The sequence below is a fragment of the Haematobia irritans genome, chromosome 3 (assembly GCF_050003625.1).
Source record: "Haematobia irritans isolate KBUSLIRL chromosome 3, ASM5000362v1, whole genome shotgun sequence".
Classification (NCBI taxonomy): Eukaryota; Metazoa; Arthropoda; class Insecta; order Diptera; family Muscidae; genus Haematobia; species Haematobia irritans.
In genome coordinates, this window is record NC_134399.1 from 69,111,259 (window position 1) to 69,132,525 (window position 21,267).

The 21,267-nt window shown below is 29.7% G+C and overlaps 1 protein-coding gene across 2 annotated transcripts in view; it reads right to left on the minus strand.

The window, feature by feature from the left end:
* Positions 1-624: 624 nt before the first annotated feature.
* The window catches only part of LOC142229653 (sodium-dependent nutrient amino acid transporter 1-like), a 35,024-nt gene continuing 14,381 nt past the window's right edge, over positions 625-21,267 (minus strand). The window contains exons 1-11 of one of the 2 annotated variants that reach the window (XM_075300238.1): positions 10,025-10,045; positions 8,689-8,778; positions 8,403-8,634; positions 4,331-4,601; positions 4,163-4,266; positions 3,600-3,789; positions 3,359-3,535; positions 1,576-1,675; positions 1,233-1,409; positions 1,075-1,169; positions 625-1,000 (exon numbers count right to left, since the gene is read on the minus strand). In XM_075300238.1, the coding sequence (XP_075156353.1) occupies positions 821-1,000; positions 1,075-1,169; positions 1,233-1,409; positions 1,576-1,675; positions 3,359-3,535; positions 3,600-3,789; positions 4,163-4,266; positions 4,331-4,601; positions 8,403-8,634; positions 8,689-8,770 (1,608 nt within the window). In that variant the 5' untranslated portion in view covers positions 8,771-8,778; positions 10,025-10,045 and the 3' untranslated portion in view covers positions 625-820. Of the gene's footprint in view, positions 1,001-1,074; positions 1,170-1,232; positions 1,410-1,575; positions 1,676-3,358; positions 3,536-3,599; positions 3,790-4,162; positions 4,267-4,330; positions 4,602-8,402; positions 8,635-8,688; positions 8,779-10,024; positions 10,046-21,267 lie in introns of those variants that run through there. The other variant, XM_075300237.1, reaches the window with a different exon arrangement.

Genomic DNA, 21,267 nt, shown 5'->3' on the forward strand with positions numbered 1-21,267 from the left:
ACCATTTTTATATTTGCCATCACAATTGCAATTGCGGTCGACGAAGGTCTCGGTATTTTCCGTTCCAATCCATTATCAGAGATTCACAGTGCCTGTAATGGTGTCGAACATCTGACCAAAGTGGAATAATATTTTAAATAAAGATGGGTATTAAGTTCGAGTTTAGCCGCTAAAATCGTCATTTTTTCACACAAGTGAAAACTAAATCAGTAAAAAAGTCATAAAATTATACATATTTGTTGCAGATTTCATTATATCTTGATGGGGAATATCCTAAAGCAAATTTTCACAAAATTTGTATTCCTTAAAATGGATTATTAAAGAAAAGTAATCGTGAAAAAATTACGATTTTAGCGGCTAAACTCGAACTTAATACCCACCTTAAAAGTGGATAAAAATATCGAGTTTAGCCGCTAAAATTGATGTTGAGTCTATAAAAGCAGATCAAAACTGTAACTTTTATGGAAAAATTCATTATAACTTGTTGGGGAAATGTTTATTCCCTTTAAAATTCCCACAACTTTCCGGTTATTATGAAATAAACATCTTATCACTTATCTGAAACCCCTTTCTTCCTTTGAATAAAAACTAACACCTCTTATTGGAAAACCCTTTATAAATAAATATATTTTATCACATTATTCGATTTATTTCAATAAATAATTATCAATTAAGATATCCTAATTATCTATAGTAAGTACATCTCATATTTTCTTCTTTATGGTATTAATTAACAATAAATGCTACAACGTTGCATTTATGAATGAAAGTAAATAACAAAAAACAAAAAATTATTAAAATCATTCAATACAAAAAATTTTTATGAACTTTGGCAAAACGAATTTCGAAGTTTTAGCCAAAATAATGATGATCCATTAGCTGATCTATATTTGGCATTACGTTTTTCATACATTTCGTTTTTATACATCAACCATTGCTTACGTATAGCAGGATCACTGGGACCCCAGTCCATAGTCGGGGAGCAAGCCTTTCGTAAACTCTTAATAATCCAATACAAGAAACGATAAAAACTATTATTATATATACCCGGTAAATAAATGTCTCTGTACTTACACTCATGAATGTACCACCACAATTGTAGCTCATTGTCCAGAGGAACCACAATGGAAACTGTATAAAACCTATGGCCATCAATGTCCAACCAGCAACTAAAAATTAAATAATCAGTTTCTGTATTTGTGTAGAATGATTATATAAATAAAAAAACTCACTATTGGCCGATTGTGGGTAATCCATTCCAGCATATTTTAATGTTTTGAGTTCGATCATGGAATACACAAATATAAACAATAGTAGGAGAGGAGTAATCACACCCCAACAAATTCGCCAATAGAATGATACTCGTGTCTTCAACATGAATTCGACATCATCGCAGAAATTTTGTAAACCTAGATCATAAAAGTAACAGAATTGTGAATAGAACTTAGTCCTTTTACCTATTGCTCTGAGTTAATCACAAAAAAGAATGCCAAGTTCTACGAGTATAATCTATCGGTAGTTTAGTCCATTCCCGTGCTAAAAGCCTCCCAAATTCGATTATCTTTAAAGACTTACCATAAATCCAAGCAACGCCAACTATTTGGAAAGAAGCTAAACCGAATATGACAAAAGTGGCGCCATAGTAATCCACTAAATTTAGTATCCATTGACCGGCCTAGAAAAAGTAAAAAAAAAATATTTGGTTATATATATTTCCATGCAAGTGTACTCCCGCAATAAAAATATATGATGACGTTCATATGATACAACCATAAATGACGAAATTAGCATGTTTGCGCAAAAATATTTTGAAGGAGTTGATCGTGCCTGTTCTGGTACACACATGTATAATTTTCGTGAGGTGTCACACCTAAGAGGTTTTCTGGACTCAAGTCAAAAGAAAAGGCCAACTATAATTATAATCGAAAAACTCATAAGAAGGTATTAACTAGCAATGCGTTCTAAATTTAGTTGAAATCGGTTAAGTTTTCGATGTAGGTCCCATATGTATGAGCGGCCTTTTTGGGGACATATGGTAGAAAATTTCATATTTTACACCCATTTTCAACAGGATTCTACGCTAATTGACGTGTGCCGAAATTAATCCAAACCGGTTCACATTTAGATAAAGTCCCCATATATATATAGGTTCTTCCGATCTAGGCAAATATGGCCGGAATACCTGATATTAAAGTCAATACCCGATATAAAGTCACACACTGTAATGGCGGACTTTCCACAAAATCGGACAATATTTAGATATGACCCACAATCCACCATTGATTGCGTAGAAACTTCTACTAAAGACGGTCATCCACAATTGAATTACTTGGGTTGCGGCCGATGGCAAGGCATCTTTAAAACTTCTTAACATCATCTTCAAAAAAAAAAAAATTCTACAGATTTTTAATTCTGAAAAAATTTTCTATAGAAATAAATAAAATGTTTCTTTAGAAATATAAAACTTTGACATTTTCTATGGCAACAAAATTTTGGTACATTGCGAGTTGCAATCGTGATTATGAACCGAAAAGGGCCAATTTTTCTGTGATTGGGGATCGGTTTATCTCTGGGCTATATATAACTATAGATCGATACGTACCAATTTTTGCATGGTTGTTAGAGACCATATATTACACCGCGTACTAAGTTTCCCCGGATCGGATGAATTTTGCTCCTTCATGAGGCTCCGCAAGCCAAATCTGGGGATCGGTTTATATGGGGGCTATATATAATTATGAACCGGTGTGGACCAATTTCTGCTTGGTTGTTAGAGACCATATACTAACACCATGTACCAAATTTCAGCCGGATCGGATGAAATTTGCTTCTCTTAGGGGATCCGCAAGCAAAATCTGGGGATTGGTTTATATAGGGGCTATATGTAAAAGTGGACCGTTTGCAATACCATCCGTCAATAACAACTACTTGTGCGAAGTTTCAAGTCGATAGCTTGTTTCGTTCAGAAGTTAGCGTGATTTCAACAGACGGACGGACATGGCTAGATCGACTCAGAATTTCACCACGACTTAGAGGTCTTAGAGCAATATTTCGATGTGTTACAAACGGAATGACAAATATACCCCCATCCTGTGATGGAGGGTATAAAAATTGTAAAAATGTTTTAAATTTCCCTATACCTCCAATGCAATGTGTGTCTGTAATACATTAATGCACTTTTGCGAAATTGCATAAAAATATTTTTACTAAAATTGTGCTTCCTCCCAGGACATTAGATGATAAATTGGGGAATTAGTTTGCAGCCTTTCGTACGAAACCAAGAACATAGCCAAATATTTTTGTTTGTACATATAAGCGTATGTGTAATGAAAAATATGCAAATATACCACATACGCACCGGTGTAACGTAAATAATTCCACAAAGGAAACCACATATTGAAGTTATGGACGCGACAACCCAAGCTTTCATCCATTTATATTGATCACACAATATTGCCACAAGAGTATTGGCCTGGGCTACCAATGTTCCAATGCCCAATACAAATAGCATGATGAAAAATAAAAATGCAAATAACTGGAAGTAAATTTACAAAATTTTGTATAAATACTTAGAGAAAATTATTGCAGATTTTCAATACCTGGGGAACAGCTTGAAATTTTGCTATAGCATCTGGGTATGAAATAAACGCCAATCCTGTACCACTACGTACAACCTCATGAATATTGCTAATATTCAAGTTATGAGCAAGATTGCCAAGAATACCAAAAATAGTGATACCAGCTATAAGGCTGGTAAATGTATCCAAACTGGTAATAATTATAGCATCTCTAGAAATATATTAAGAGAAACTTTGATGTTTTTATTTTTTAATTTCACCATCGGTAGATAAGGAATATGATCACTCAAAACATGTTTCAAGAGTGTTGTTAGCAACAATCTTATTCTGATTATTTTCATAATTTATGTTATTATAATTGCAAATATATAAATAAATAACTGTTTCAAGAGGACAATATTTGACGATTTTTCACAGGAATTGTGTATGTTACATGTTTGTCGCAACCGTGTTTTTTCTCGGCGAGAAAAAAATATTTTAGCGACAAAAATGTTTAATGTTCTCCGTGAAAACATTAACATTATGCCATTGAAATATGTTTAGTGTGGTCATATTCCTTTTGTAGATGTAATTGATACACATACCTATGCGAGTTGTGATTGAATTTATTATACGAAGAAAACATGACTATTGGCCCCAGGCCCACAGCCAAAGAAAAGAAACACTGAACAACGGCTTCCTTCCACACCTACATATACATTTAATGAAGAACATCAACAAATTCAATGAAGAACATCAACATTAAAGTTTACCTTCAAATTAAGTAATTCATTCCAATTGGGCTTTAAAAAGAACACTATACCATCCAATGCACCATCGAGTGTTACAGCACGTATCAATAATGTAATCAGGACGACATATGGAAATATGGCCAGAAAATATGCCGCTTTACCCGCCGTCTTTACACCACGAACAATTACCAAAAATGTCGTTAGCCAAGCCACAAATAAAGCCAAGGTGAGTTCCCAACTAGGCAATCCAATATCTTCTGTGATTGTATCATATTCTCGTATAACTTCTTTACTATGGGAATAATTCAATATTTTAATACGATTAAGAAATGAATAACCAGCAGCTAAGATTTAAGAGTACTGATTGAACGATTGCATCCATCTTGACCGATGTAAAAATCAAATAACTAATCAAAATTAAATTTAACAAGTAAGTAAAGTAGAAAGTCGGGCGGGCCGACTATATCATACCCTAAACCACCCCTACTGAATTAGTAAACATAAGCATTTGTGGGGTATCATTGGTATAGGTTTTGGAGAACATAGAGGGGGGTACATGTTAATGGGTGTCTTGTCACAATCTGAGCAGAAATGTCTAATATTAGGAGCTATGAGGTCCCTATGGTCAAAAATAAGGTTATTAGGGGCAAAATTTTCAAAATCGGGCGATACATATATATGGGAGCTATATCTAAATTTGAACCGATTTCGATGAAATGGCGCACATACAGGTAGAGTTATAGAAAATTATATTTAGCCGAGTTTGAGTACTATCGGTTGATAAATAAGGGTTTTACGGCCAAATTTGGCAAAATCGGGCGATACATATATATGGGAGCTATATCTAAATCTGAACCGATTTCGATGAAATTTCGCACATACAGTTAGAGCTATAGAAGAAGATTACATTTAGCCAACTTTGAGTACGATAGGTTGATAAATAAGGGTTTTACGGCCAAATGTGGCAAAATCGGGCGATACATATATATGGGAGCTATATCTAAATCTGAACCGATTTCGATGAAATTTCGCACATACAGTTAGAGCTATAGAAGATTACATTTAGCCAACTTTGTGTACGATCGGTTGATAAATAAGGGTTTTACGGCCAAATTTGACCAAATCGGGCGATACATATATATGGGAGCTATATCTAAATCTGAACCGATTTCGATGAAATGGCGCACATACAGGTAGAGTTATAGAAAATTATATTTAGCCGAGTTTGAGTACTATCGGTTGATAAATAAGGGTTTTACGGCCAAATTTGGCAAAATCGGGCGATACATATATATGGGAGCTATATCTAAATCTGAACCGATTTCGATGAAATTTCGCACATACAGTTAGAGCTATAGAAGAAGATTACATTTAGCCAACTTTGAGTACGATAGGTTGATAAATAAGGGTTTTACGGCCAAATGTGGCAAAATCGGGCGATACATATATATGGGAGCTATATCTAAATCTGAACCGACTTCGATCAAATGGCGCACATACAGTTAGAGGTATAGAAGATTATATTTAGCCAACTTTGAGTACTATCGGTTGATAAATAAGGGTTTTACGGCCAAATTTGGGGAAATCGGGCGATACATATATATGGGAGCTATATCTAAATCTGAACCGATTTCGATGAAATTTTGCAGACTTAAAGGGTGATGAAAAGGTTTACTATGTGCAAAATTTGTAAAAAGGCGCAACGTGACTCCATTTGTCGAAATCGGGCGATACATATATATGGGAGCTATATCTAAATTTGATCCGATTTCTTCCAAATTCAATAGCGTTCGTCCTTGTGCCCAAAAAACACCCTGTACCAAATTTCATCCAAATCGGTTAATTATTGCGACCGGAATCCTGTGAACAACAAATACATGGACGGACGGACATCAAGCGCTAGATCGACACAGGAGGCGATTCTGAGTCGATCGGTATATATTTTATGGGGTCTAAAATCAATATTTCTGGTAGGCACTTTTTTTGGCCGATCAAACTTATTATACCCTGACCACTATGTGATTTAGGGTATAATAAAATAATAATAGATAATATGTAATGAGATACCAAGTGGGAAAATTATATACTTCTTAGAAAGGATGCAGGTGTGCTACATTTAACTTAAGCCGAGAGCTTCAGTGTAATTTTTTTATTACAATAAATATATAAATAAATAAGATATATTTAACTTTACTGGTAGGTAAAGTTTCAAAATATTATTTAAATTTGTCATTAAATTAAGCCAACGTAACAGTTTCATATATAATATAATTTCATAAAAAATCATTATTTATTAGAATGATTTTTGTTTTTATTTAATAATGAAACATTTCATAATGGTGGTACGCACATGTATTGCTTTCGTGAGTTGTCACACTTAAGAGGTGTTCTGACAACAATTTACAACGACACAGAGTTGAAAAATGTACGCGAATATTTTTCTGTGTAGATCATTTTTAACCCAAATGATATTGATTATGAGCCAAAGATGCCAACGACATTTTTAGCGACATATCTGGCTTTAAATCTAGGATACAGATCTCATTTGTCGAGTTTTTATTCTCATTTCGCGGTGTGTTAATAAAGCTATTCAGGTACCAACAAATGCCAGTTTAAAAATCCAATACTTCAAAAAATAAAAATAAATAAACCTTAAACCAAGGATGATAAACCTCAAAGTAAGACTTAGGTTATATTTGAAGCGTTTTTATCTTAAATCTAAAGATTCAATATTTCGCTTAATTTAACGTCAAAAATATGTTTATTTACTTTGAGGAAAATCGACCTTAGTTCAAAGACGTAGGACTTTAACGGAGGGACGCAAATTTGCATATATATTGTATCATAAATATAATAGAAAAAATTGAAACAAAGATTATTTCCTTTAATTAATATTTCATTATTTTAAAGAAATTTGACCTTAATATTGTGTAAAGTACGCATCCTAAAAAATAGGTTGCGTAATCTTTAATACCACGTAAATATATTTTTCAGTGCACTATATAAGTATAAAGAATTTAGATCTCGAATCATATAAAAGCAATATTTTCGTAAGAAAATTTTAAGATTCCCTCTAAAAATTAAAGAATTCTTTTTGTTTCTTAAGATAAGTACTATGTTCGCTTTTTGAGTTGAAATTTTTGCGGTTACTTTATTAAAACAGTTCAATATAAAGCAGATAAATTGACTCAATTGATGCGAAATTTCTTGTTCCTATAGATTTCGGCATGACCTTACGGGAATATTTTTGTTTTAATTTATAATTTTGATTATTTCAGGAAAAGTAATCGCGAAAATAAAGTGATTTTCAACTCGAAACCCGAACATGGTACACATCTTTATGTTTCATTTTGTCTCAAAATTTCGTATTCATCAAAAAATCCTTTAAATTAATGTTATGAGTTTAAAACCCTAAAGCTGAGCAAAAAATTTTTTTTCACAAACATTTTTTCTAAAGCGCAATCCGGAATTCTCTATCACTTTTGTTCCACTTCCGATGCAGTTGTTTTTGAAAAGACGAAGAAGATAAGCTATTTGGCCATTTTAAGCGAAAACACAAATTTTGGACAATTAAATTTGCAAAAAAATTGCAAAAAGAAGACCTGTTGTCACCCATAAAAAAATTGGTAAAATTAATTGGAGATGATCCAACACTCAAAAACCAGGAAGAAAAGTTTTAGTTAATTTTAGAAATTTGTAAAAATGTCTTTAGTACCATACGAAGTTAATGATGGGCGCATTATTAATAAAATTTAAAAAGACACTAATTTAGAAAATCTTCTCAAAACATATTAATTCCATGAACTAAAATAAAATTAAATTGGCTTTAGTGCCATATAAGGTTCACTTTTTTTGTGTGAAATTAACACTACTTCCGGATCACATGTTGGAGATCCAAACTACTTTTTTAACCTCTTTTTTGCTAGGTATCTAAAATTTATTACAGATCTCATACTAACCGATTGCTTGCAATTTAGTATGACGAGATTTCTTTGTCATCGGCAGTATGAATTTTATCGTGGTGGACATTTAATATTCGGATAGGACGAACGTTCGAGTGGATAAAGACCAAAGATTCTACATAAACACTTACATGAAGAACATCTCCGAACTACTTGTAAGTTTACTATTGAACATTGTTGTATTATCATTACTATTCACATGGGCATTTGAATCCACACAATTTGGACCCCACTCTTTCCGACAATATGACCAAGGCACAGGATTCTTGAAGGATGCCACAAAGTAGTACAGCGTCAACGCAAGCAATGAAGAATAATAAGTAAGCACAGCAACACCAGCATATGCTTGCCCGATTCCAACACCTGTGTAACAAGAGTTTCAAATAATGTTCATAATTAAGAAATCTGCATACTTACCTACGAATGATGGGCATATGTTCCATATTTTCACCGAACTTTTGCTGGTAAATTGTCCCAATAATACTTCAAGATAATACATTGGTTTTCCTAGAGATTAAATAACGTTTAGATATAAATAAATGTGTTTGAATATATTTTACACTGAAAAAAAGTTTTAATAGAGCTGAGTTTTTAGCCCGGAATTGCATTAAATAAAATTCATATTTGGTATAAATATCATGTCATAAATAATATATTTTCTATTTCCCATATATCACAAAGCTACGGTCAAAATAAAAGTGGACCCACCACTAAGGAAAATTTAGGACAATTTTAGAAATGCTTAACTAAACTTTATTACAAACGCCGATATCACAAAAATACATAAATATTTTCGACAAATTCCATAAAATTTATTAGACACGATTTTTTTTAATTTCATTCTTCAATTTTTAAAGAAATTTTCGTAGTTTGAAGGAAAAAATTAGAGTTCAAAATTGCAAAAAATCTTTAGCGCCATACAAAGTTCCAAATGGTTGAATTTGGAATTTTTAAATTTAAAGAAATTCTGAACTACACTGTGTGAGATACGCATTTACACTGAAAAAAATATTGACCTAATATGGAAGATTATGCAACTTAAATTTTAGGACTCAAAATTTACGGAATGCTAAGGACAAAATTCTTTAAAACAATGACATTTTAATTAAAAGAAAGTTTATAAAGTTTATTAAGGACACAAATCTTGAAATTTTGAGTCTCTCCACTGAAGTTGTAGATCTTTGAAGTAAGGCAAACTTTCCTTAAAATAAAGAAAAACATTTATAATTTAAAGAAATCGTTTTTAACTCAATTGACATATTGAATTTTCAAATTTAAGATAAAAACGCTTCAAATATAGGCTAAGACTTATTTTAAGGATTTGCATCTTTGGTTTAAAGTTTTTTTACCATTAAGAAAACTGTTTTTACTTTGAAGTACCTGGCATAATTTGGATTTTGAAATTGAAATTTGTTTGTACATGAATACCTTTATTAATATATCGCAAAAAGAAAATAAAAACTCAATGAATGAGATCTATGTCCAATTTTAATTTATTTAATCCTAGATTTAAAGCCAGGGAGGTCTGTAAAAAATGTCTTTATTTTAAAGAAGTCGCATCTTTGGCTCGGAATCAATACCAAATCCTTAAGGGAAGGTCAAAACCTTTGGATCCAAGTAAACTTTTTTTTTGAGAGTAGTAAATGGAAGTAGACCTAAAAAAATCAACATTATTTGTTAAACGAACATGTAACATAGATTATTCCAATTAAACTTCCCCCTTAAAACTTATTAGAAATCATGGTTTTATTACCTCACGTTTCCATGTCATAGGCCCATATTCTGGGATTAGATGTAGGCACTTGTACTTGCTTACTTGTGGGAATTTACTTTGTTTCTGAAGATTACTCGTCAAACAAATTATAATGAAGACTGTCTAACAACTGGCTTTAACAAATAAACCAGATGATATAAAATCGGTCATAAAGATATCGACTAGAGAGGCATAGAACTGGAAGCAACGTATTTTATACACCCTTCATAGGACTACACAAGTAAATATATTAGCTTAAACAAATATACCATGTTTTCCAAAACTGTCTGGTGGTAAATGGAATCATTAAATTATATTACTCATGAACTCCAAATGCTTTAATATGAAAGACTGTTAATCTAAATTAACCCTCTAATGCCCCATTTTTTTTTGACAGCTGATTAAATATTCAATGTTAACGACCCAAAAACAAGAAAACGAAACAAGAAAAATTTATGCGGTAAAATTCAGTATATGCTGCAAAGCCTCTTGAACAGATTTTATTAAGTTTTCTTTTTATTTTACCTATATTTGTTGTCTTAAGGTGTGTTTTACTAAGAGCTTCCTGATTTTACGAAGCCTGCCTAAAGGCGGGATTGGGCATTAGAGGGTTAAATGACATAAAAATTACACACTATCTTAAGAACGAAATTTGAGTCGGTTTGTCTTTGAAGAAAGGAAAAATTTCACAATATATATATATATATATATATATATATATATATATATATATATATATATATATATATATATATATATATATATATATATATATATATATATATATATTATATATATATATATATATATATATATATATATATATATATATTATATATATATATATATATATATATATATATATATATATATATATATATATATATATATATATATATATATATATATATATATATATATATATATATGTATATATATATATATATATATATATATATATATATATATATATATATATATATATATATATATATATATAATATATATATATATATATATATATATATATATATATATATATATATATATATAATATATATATATATAATATATATATATATATATATATATATATATATATATATATATATATATATATATATATATATTTATATATATATATATATATATATATATATATATATATATATATGTCAATCGCATTGTCTGAGGACATTTTTTTCATGTATCGCATCATATGGGGACATTTGCATTGTTCAGGGACAGTCCCCAAACTATCTACATACCCACCGCATTGTTTCGGGACAGTGATAGTTCAGGGTCATTTTTGAAAAATCTGTAATTCTATTACCCTTTTACAATTCCGATATGTATTTGTGGTTGTATGCACTCTTTTCCAAAATATCATTTGATTTCAATACAATAATTCAATTTTAATAATCCTTTCCGCATGCGAGCGTTGCCACTTTTCCTCAAATTCTAACGCCGTTGTTTATACAGTACATGTTTATTATACAGTACCAGCATATTATACAGTACCCAAACATTGTACTGTATCGAAACTACCATAAACATCGCAATATAATGTCATAAAAAAGGAGTGCTACAAGATTCCATTTTTGTAAAATATCAAACTAAAAATTTACTCAATTTCATTAATATTTACCATTTTATGAAACTAAATAGATACAAAGTCAAATGTGCAATTGCATCCTGTAATATATTATTATTCCATGCACTCTACAGCCGCATGAAAAATAGTCATTATTTTTTAATTTATTTAGGTCCATTTTTTATACACAATTGGTCAAAGGATTTCGATCGGGTTAGTATTGTAATGCACAAACCACGTTGTACAAGCTTCTGATGTGAGTTTTGGGTCGTTATCCTCTCCAAAACTCCAACGTGACGACATTTCCCAACCTACGAAGATGGTTTTGAACATCTATTTATTAATTCGATTTAGTGGACCCATTAGCCGAAAATAATCACCAGACCGGGATGTGGGCTGTTTTCCTCCATTTTGTCGTGCCAAAGTAAGGAAAATTTTCGAAAAATGGCCACATTTTTTAAAAAATTTAAAACAAAACACGCATATTGGGAATAAATGGTGTATTTTAAAGAGAAATTGTTAAATAAAAATTTTGTTCAAAAAGCTTAGTTTACGAGATATCGATCTTTGAGAATTCAAATATTTTACCTTTTTTTCGAAAAATGAATGCATTTTTCATAAAAGTTAAGATACAACGTGCATATCGTGTATATAAAGTGTATTCTAAAGAGAAAATGTTAAATAAAAAGTATGCCCAAAATGTTTTGTTTTCGAGATATCGATCGTTGAAAATTCAAATTTAAAACGAAACATGCATATTGGGAATAACTAGTGCATTCTAAAAAGAAAATATTAAGTAAAAATTTTGCTAAAAATGCTTAGTTTTCGAGATATCGATCTTCGAAAATTTAAATATTTTAGCACTTAAGAAAAATGGCAGCAATTTTTCCAAAACATTATGGTGCATTCTAAAGGGAAAATATTAAGGAAAAAATTTGCTAAAAATGCTTAGTTTTCGACATATCGATCGTTGAAAATTCAAATATTTTACCACTTTTTCGAAAAATGGTTGCATTTTTTCCAAAACTTGAGACAAAAAATGCATATTGAGTATATATGCTGCATTCTAAAGAGAAAATATTAAGTAAAAATGTTGCTAAAAATGCTTAGTTTTCGAGATATTGATCGTTGAAAATCCAAATAATTTACCACTTTTTCGAGAAATGGTTGCATTTTTTAAAAAATTTGAGACAAAACATGCATATTGGGTATAACTGGTGCATTCTAAAGAGAAAATATTAAGTAAAAATTTTGCTAAAAATGCTTAGTTTTTGAGATATCGATCGTTGAAATTTCAAATATTTTAGCAATTTCGAAGATGGTTGCACTTTTTATAAAACTTGAGACAAAACATGTATATTGGGTATAACTGGTGCATTCTAAAGAGAAAATATTAAGTAAAAATTTTGCCAAAAATGTTTAGTTTTCGAGATATCGATCGTTGAAAATTCAACTATTTTTCCACTTTTTCGAAAAATGGTTGCATTTTTTACAAAATTTAAGACGAAACATGCATACATGGAATAACTAGTGCATTCTAAAGAGAAAATATTAAGTAAAAATTTTGATAAAAGTGTTTAGCTTTCGATATATCGATCGTTGAAAATTTAAATATTTTAGCTCTTACGAAACTTGAAACAAAACTTGGGACAAAACATGCATATTGGGTATATATGGTGCATTCTAAAGAGAAAATATTAACTTAAAATGTTGCTACAAATGCTTAGTTTTCGAGATATCGATCGTTGAAAATTCAAATATTTTACCACTTTTTAGAAAAATGGTTGCATTTTTTAAAAAATTTGAGACAAAACATACATATTGGTTATAACTGGTGCATTCTAAAGAGAAAATATTAAGTAAACATTTTGCTAAAAATGCTTAGTTTTTGAGATATCGAAAGTTGAAATTTCAAATATTTTACCACTTTTTCGAAAAATGGTTGATTTTTTAAAAAATTTGAGACAAAGCATGCATATTGGGTATAACTGGTGCATTCTAAAGAGAAAATATTAAGTAAACATTTTGCTAAAAATGCTTAATTCTCGAGATATCGACTGTTGAAAATTCAAATATTTTACCACTTTTTCGAAAAATGGTTGCATTTTTTACAAAATTTAAGACGAAACATGCATATTGGGAATAACTGGTGCATTCTAAAGAGAAAATATTAAGTAAAAATTTTGTTAAAAATGCTTAGTTTTCGAGATAACAATCGCTGAAAATTTAAATATTTTAGCACTTTCGAAGAATGGTTGCACTTTTTTACAAAACTTGAGACAAAACATGCATATTGGATATAAATGGTGCATTCTAAAGAGAAAATATTAAGTAAAAATTTTGCTAAAAATGCTTAGTTTTCGAGATATTGATCGTTGAAAATTCAAATAATTTACCACTTTTTCGAAAAATGGTTGCATTTTTTAAAAAATTTGAGACAAAACATGCATATTGGGTATAACTGGTGCATTCTAAAGAGAAAATATTAAGTAAAAATTTTGCTAAAAATGCTTAGTATTTGAGATATCGATCGTTGAAATTTCAAATATTTTAGCACTTTCGAAAAATGGTTGCATTTTTTACAAAATTTAAGACGAAACATGCATACTTGGAATAACTAGTGCATTCTAAAGAGAAAATATTAAGTAAAAATTTTGCTAAAAGTGTTTAGCTTTCGATATATCAATCGTTGAAAATTAAAATTTTTTTTTAGCTCTTACGAAACTTGAAACAAAACTTGGGACAAAACATGCATATTGGGTATATATGGTGCATTCTAAAGAGAAAATATTAAGTTAAAATGTTGCTAAAAATGTTTAGTTTTCGAGATATCGATCGTTGAAAATTCAAATATTTTACCACTTTTTCGAAAAATGGTTGCATTTTTTAAAACATTTGAGACAAAACATACATATTGGGTATAACTGGTGCATTCTAAAGAGAAAATATTAAGTAAACATTTTGCTAAAAATGCTTAGTTTTTGAGATATCGATCGTTGAAATTTCAAATATTTTACCACTTTTTCGAAAAATGGTTGCTGTTGATGGGAGTCGTATGGTACTCTGTCAGTGGACAAGTACACTATTGCAAAGGCAATTTGTGGGACGAAATTACACCTGCGGGGGAATCGGGAGATAAGCAGATGTTATCACATAGACAGTAATTCCCTATGAATTTTGTCGTAGCGCTTGATGAAATGTCGAAGATATATTCCCAAAGAGAGATCACCAAAAAAAAGAGGAAACAAATTGGTTATGATGATATTTCAAGTGTTGGGTTTATTTCTATTGGATTGTTCTTTACCAGTATAGCGATAGCAAGCAAAATGAGACAGATGCAAGAAGAATTTTGCGGAAGTCTAAATATGACATTGGGGGATTCTGCGGCGAAAATTTTCCTTTTGGTTGGCAAATCATTAATAATTGTCAAAAATATTGGTATTGGGGATTTCATGACTGGAAATCGGAATTAAGTATAGAATGCGTAGGGTTTATGTTGTGGTAACATAAACAGTTGCATTTTTGAAAAAATTTGAGACAAAACATGCATATTGGGTATAACTGGTGCATTCTAAAGAGAAAATATTAAGCAAAAATTTTGATAAAAATGCTTAATTCTCGAGATATCGACTGTTGAAAATTCAAATATTTTACCACTTTTTCGAAAAATGGTTGCATTTTTTACAAAATTTAAGACGAAACATGCATATTGGGAATAACTGGTGCATTCTAAAGAGAAAATATTAAGTAAAAATTTTGCTCAAAATGCTTAGTTTTCGAGATATCAATCGTTGAAAATTTAAATATTTTAGCACTTAAGAAAAATGGCTGCATTTTTTCAAAAACTGTAGACAAAAAATGCATATTGAGTATATATGGTGCATTCTAAAGAGAAAATATTAAGTAAAAATTTTGTTAAAAATGCTTAGTTTTCGAGATATCGATCGCTGAAAATTTAAATATTTTAGCACTTTCGAAGAATGGTTGCACTTTTTTACAAAACTTGAGACAAAACATGCATATTGGATATAAATGGTGCATTCTAAAGTAAAAATTTTGCCAAAAATGTTTAGTTTCCAGATATCGATCGTTGAAAATTCAACTATTTTTCCACTTTTTCGAAAAAGGGTTGCATTTTTTACAAAATTTAAGACGAAACATGCATACTTGGAATAACTAGTGCATTCTAAAGAGAAAATATTAAGTAAAAATTTTGCTAAAAGTGTTTAGCTTTCGAGATATCGATCGTTGAAAATTTAAATATTTTAGCTCTTACGAAACTTGAAACAAAACTTGGGACAAAACATGCATATTGGTTATATATGGTGCATTCTAAAGAGAAAATATTAAGTAAAAATGATGCTAAAAATGCTTAGTTTTCGAGATATTGATCGTTGAAAATTCAAATATTTTACCACTTTCTCGAGAAATGGTTGCATTTTTACAAAATTTAAGACAAAACATGCATACTTGGAATAACTGGTGCATTCTAAAGAGAAAATATTAAGTAAAAATTTTGCTAAAAATGCTTAGTTTTCGAGGTATCGATCGTTGAAAATTCAAATATTTTACCACTTTTTCGAAAAATGGTTGCATCTTTTAAAAAAAAATTGAGACAAAACGTGCCTATTGGGTATAACTGGTGCATTCTAAAGAGAAAATATTAAGTAAAAATTTTGCTAAAAATGCTTAGTTTTTGAGATATCGATCGTTGAAAATTCAAATATTTCACCACTTTTTCGAAAAATGGTTGCATTTTTTAAAAAATTTGAGACAAAACATGCATATTGGGTATAACTGGTGCATTCTAAAGAGAAAATATTAAGTAAAAATTTTGCTAAAAATGCTTAGTTTTTGAGATATCGATCGTTGAAATTTCAAATATTTTAGCAATTTCGAAGATGGTTGCACTTTTTATAAAACTTGAGACAAAACATGTATATTGGGTATAACTGGTGCATTCTAAAGAGAAAATATTAAGTAAAAATTTTGCCAAAAATGTTTAGTTTTCGAGATATCGATCGTTGAAAATTCAACTATTTTTCCACTTTTTCGAAAAATGGTTGCATTTTTTACAAAATTTAAGACGAAACATGCATACATGGAATAACTAGTGCATTCTAAAGAGAAAATATTAAGTAAAAATTTTGATAAAAGTGTTTAGCTTTCGATATATCGATCGTTGAAAATTTAAATATTTTAGCTCTTACGAAACTTGAAACAAAACTTGGGACAAAACATGCATATTGGGTATATATGGTGCATTCTAAAGAGAAAATATTAACTTAAAATGTTGCTACAAATGCTTAGTTTTCGAGATATCGATCGTTGAAAATTCAAATATTTTACCACTTTTTAGAAAAATGGTTGCATTTTTTAAAAAATTTGAGACAAAACATACATATTGGTTATAACTGGTGCATTCTAAAGAGAAAATATTAAGTAAACATTTTGCTAAAAATGCTTAGTTTTTGAGATATCGAAAGTTGAAATTTCAAATATTTTACCACTTTTTCGAAAAATGGTTGATTTTTTAAAAAATTTGAGACAAAGCATGCATATTGGGTATAACTGGTGCATTCTAAAGAGAAAATATTAAGTAAACATTTTGCTAAAAATGCTTAATTCTCGAGATATCGACTGTTGAAAATTCAAATATTTTACCACTTTTTCGAAAAATGGTTGCATTTTTTACAAAATTTAAGACGAAACATGCATATTGGGAATAACTGGTGCATTCTAAAGAGAAAATATTAAGTAAAAATTTTGTTAAAAATGCTTAGTTTTCGAGATAACAATCGCTGAAAATTTAAATATTTTAGCACTTTCGAAGAATGGTTGCACTTTTTTACAAAACTTGAGACAAAACATGCATATTGGATATAAATGGTGCATTCTAAAGAGAAAATATTAAGTAAAAATTTTGCTAAAAATGCTTAGTTTTTGAGATATCGATCGTTGAAATTTCAAATATTTTACCACTTTTTCGAAAAATGGTTGCTGTTGATGGGAGTCGTATGGTACTCTGTCAGTGGACAAGTACACTATTGCAAAGGCAATTTGTGGGACGAAATTACACCTGCGGGGGAATCGGGAGATAAGCAGATGTTATCACATAGACAGTAATTCCCTATGAATTTTGTCGTAGCGCTTGATGAAATGTCGAAGATATATTCCCAAAGAGAGATCACCAAAAAAAAGAGGAAACAAATTGGTTATGATGATATTTCAAGTGTTGGGTTTATTTCTATTGGATTGTTCTTTACCAGTATAGCGATAGCAAGCAAAATGAGACAGATGCAAGAAGAATTTTGCGGAAGTCTAAATATGACATTGGGGGATTCTGCGGCGAAAATTTTCCTTTTGGTTGGCAAATCATTAATAATTGTCAAAAATATTGGTATTGGGGATTTCATGACTGGAAATCGGAATTAAGTATAGAATGCGTAGGGTTTATGTTGTGGTAACATAAACAGTTGCATTTTTGAAAAAATTTGAGACAAAACATGCATATTGGGTATAACTGGTGCATTCTAAAGAGAAAATATTAAGCAAAAATTTTGATAAAAATGCTTAATTCTCGAGATATCGACTGTTGAAAATTCAAATATTTTACCACTTTTTCGAAAAATGGTTGCATTTTTTACAAAATTTAAGACGAAACATGCATATTGGGAATAACTGGTGCATTCTAAAGAGAAAATATTAAGTAAAAATTTTGCTCAAAATGCTTAGTTTTCGAGATATCAATCGTTGAAAATTTAAATATTTTAGCACTTAAGAAAAATGGCTGCATTTTTTCAAAAACTGTAGACAAAAAATGCATATTGAGTATATATGGTGCATTCTAAAGAGAAAATATTAAGTAAAAATTTTGTTAAAAATGCTTAGTTTTCGAGATATCGATCGCTGAAAATTTAAATATTTTAGCACTTTCGAAGAATGGTTGCACTTTTTTACAAAACTTGAGACAAAACATGCATATTGGATATAAATGGTGCATTCTAAAGTAAAAATTTTGCCAAAAATGTTTAGTTTCCAGATATCGATCGTTGAAAATTCAACTATTTTTCCACTTTTTCGAAAAAGGGTTGCATTTTTTACAAAATTTAAGACGAAACATGCATACTTGGAATAACTAGTGCATTCTAAAGAGAAAATATTAAGTAAAAATTTTGCTAAAAGTGTTTAGCTTTCGAGATATCGATCGTTGAAAATTTAAATATTTTAGCTCTTACGAAACTTGAAACAAAACTTGGGACAAAACATGCATATTGGTTATATATGGTGCATTCTAAAGAGAAAATATTAAGTAAAAATGATGCTAAAAATGCTTAGTTTTCGAGATATTGATCGTTGAAAATTCAAATATTTTACCACTTTCTCGAGAAATGGTTGCATTTTTACAAAATTTAAGACAAAACATGCATACTTGGAATAACTGGTGCATTCTAAAGAGAAAATATTAAGTAAAAATTTTGCTAAAAATGCTTAGTTTTCGAGGTATCGATCGTTGAAAATTCAAATATTTTACCGCTTTTTCGAAAAATTGTGGCATTTTTACAGAATTTAAGAAGAAACATATATATTTGGAATAACGGGTGCATTCTAAAAAGAAAATATTACGTAAAAATTTTGCTAAAAATGCTTAGTTTTTAAGATATCGATCGTTGAAAATTCAAATATTTCACCACTTTTTCGAAAAATGGTTGCATTTTTTAAAAAATTTGAGACAAAACATGCATATTGGGTATAACTGATGCATTCTAAAGAGATAATATTAAGTAAAAATTTTGCTAAAAATGCTTAGTTTTTGAGATATCGATCGTTGAAAATTCAAATATTTTACCGCATTTTCGAAAAATGGTTGCATTTTTTACAAAACGTGAGACAAAACATACATACTGGTTATATATGGTGCATTCTAAATAGAAAATATTAAGTAGAAATTTTGCTAAAAATGCTTAGTTTTCGAGATATCGATCGCTGAAATTTTAAATATTTTAGCACTTGCGAAGAATGGTTGCACTTTTTTTACTTGAGACAAAAGATGCATATTGGGTATGAATGGTGCATTCTAAACAGAAAATATTAAGTAAAAATTTTGCTAAAAATGCTCAGTTTTCGAGATATTGATCGTTGAAAATGTAAATATTTTACCGCTTTTTCGAAAAATGGCTGCATTTTTTCAAAACTTGAGACAAAATATGTATATTGGGTATATATGGTGCATTATAAAGAGAAAAAATTAAGTAAAAATTTTGCTAAAAATGCTTAGTTTTCGAGATATCGATCGCTGAAAATTTAAATATTTTAGCACTTGCGAAGAATGGTTGCACTTTTTTACAAAACTTTAAACAAAACATGCATATTGGGTATAACTGGTGCATTCTAAAGAGAAAATATTAAGTAAAAATTTTGCCAAAAATGTTTAGTTTTTGAGATATCGATCGTTGAAAATTCAAATATTTTACCACTTTTTCGAAAAATGGTTGCATTTTTTACAAAACTTGAGACAAAACATGCATATTGGGTATACATGGTGCATTCTAAAGAGAAAATATTAAGCAAAAATTTTGCTAAAAATGCTTAATTCTCGAGATATCGACTGTTGAAAATTCAAATATTTTACCACTTTTTCGAAAAATGGTTGCATTTTTTACAAAATTTGAGACAAAACATGCATATTGGGAATAAGTGGTGCATTCTAAAGAGAAAATATTAAGTAAAAATTTTGGTAAAAGTGCTTTATTCTCGAGATATCGATTGTTGAAAATTCACATATTTTACCACTTTTTCGAAAAATGGTTGCATTTTTTCCAAAATTTAAGACGGCACATGCATATTGGGAATAACTGGTGTATTCTAAAGAGAAAATATTAAGTAAACATTTTGCTAAAAATGTTTAGTTTTCGAGATATCGATCGTTGAAAGTTTAAATATTTTAACACAAGAAAAATGGCAGCATTTTTTCCAAAACTTGAAACAAACCTTGAGACAAAACATGCATATTGGGTATATATGGTGCATTCTAAAGAGAAAATATTAAGTAAAAATTTTTCTAAAAATGCTTAGTTTTCGAGATATCTATCGTTGAAAATTCAAATATTTTAGCACTTTCGAAGAATGTTTGCACTTTGTTACAAAACTTGAGACAAAGCATACATATTGGGTATATATGGTGCATTATAAAGAGAAAATATTAAGAAAAAATTTTGCTAAAAATGCTTATTTTACGAGATATCGATCGCTGAAAATTTAAATATTTTAGCACTTGCGAAGAATGGTTGCACTTTTTTACAAAACTTGAGACAAAAGATGCATATTGGGTATAAATGGTGCATTCTAAAGAGAATGTATTAAGTAAAAATTTTGCTAAAAATGCTTAGTTTTTGAGATATCGATCATTGAAATTGCAAATATTTTACCACTTTTTAGAAAAATGGTTGCATTTTTTAAAAAAATTGAGACAAAACATGCATATTGGGTATAACTGGTGCATTCTAAAGAGAAAATATTAAGCAAAAATTTTGCTAAAAAATGCTTAATTCTCGAGATATCGACTGTTGAAAATTCAAATATTTTACCACTTTTTCGAAAAATGGTTGCATTTTTTACAAAATTTAAGCCAAACATGCATATTGGGAAT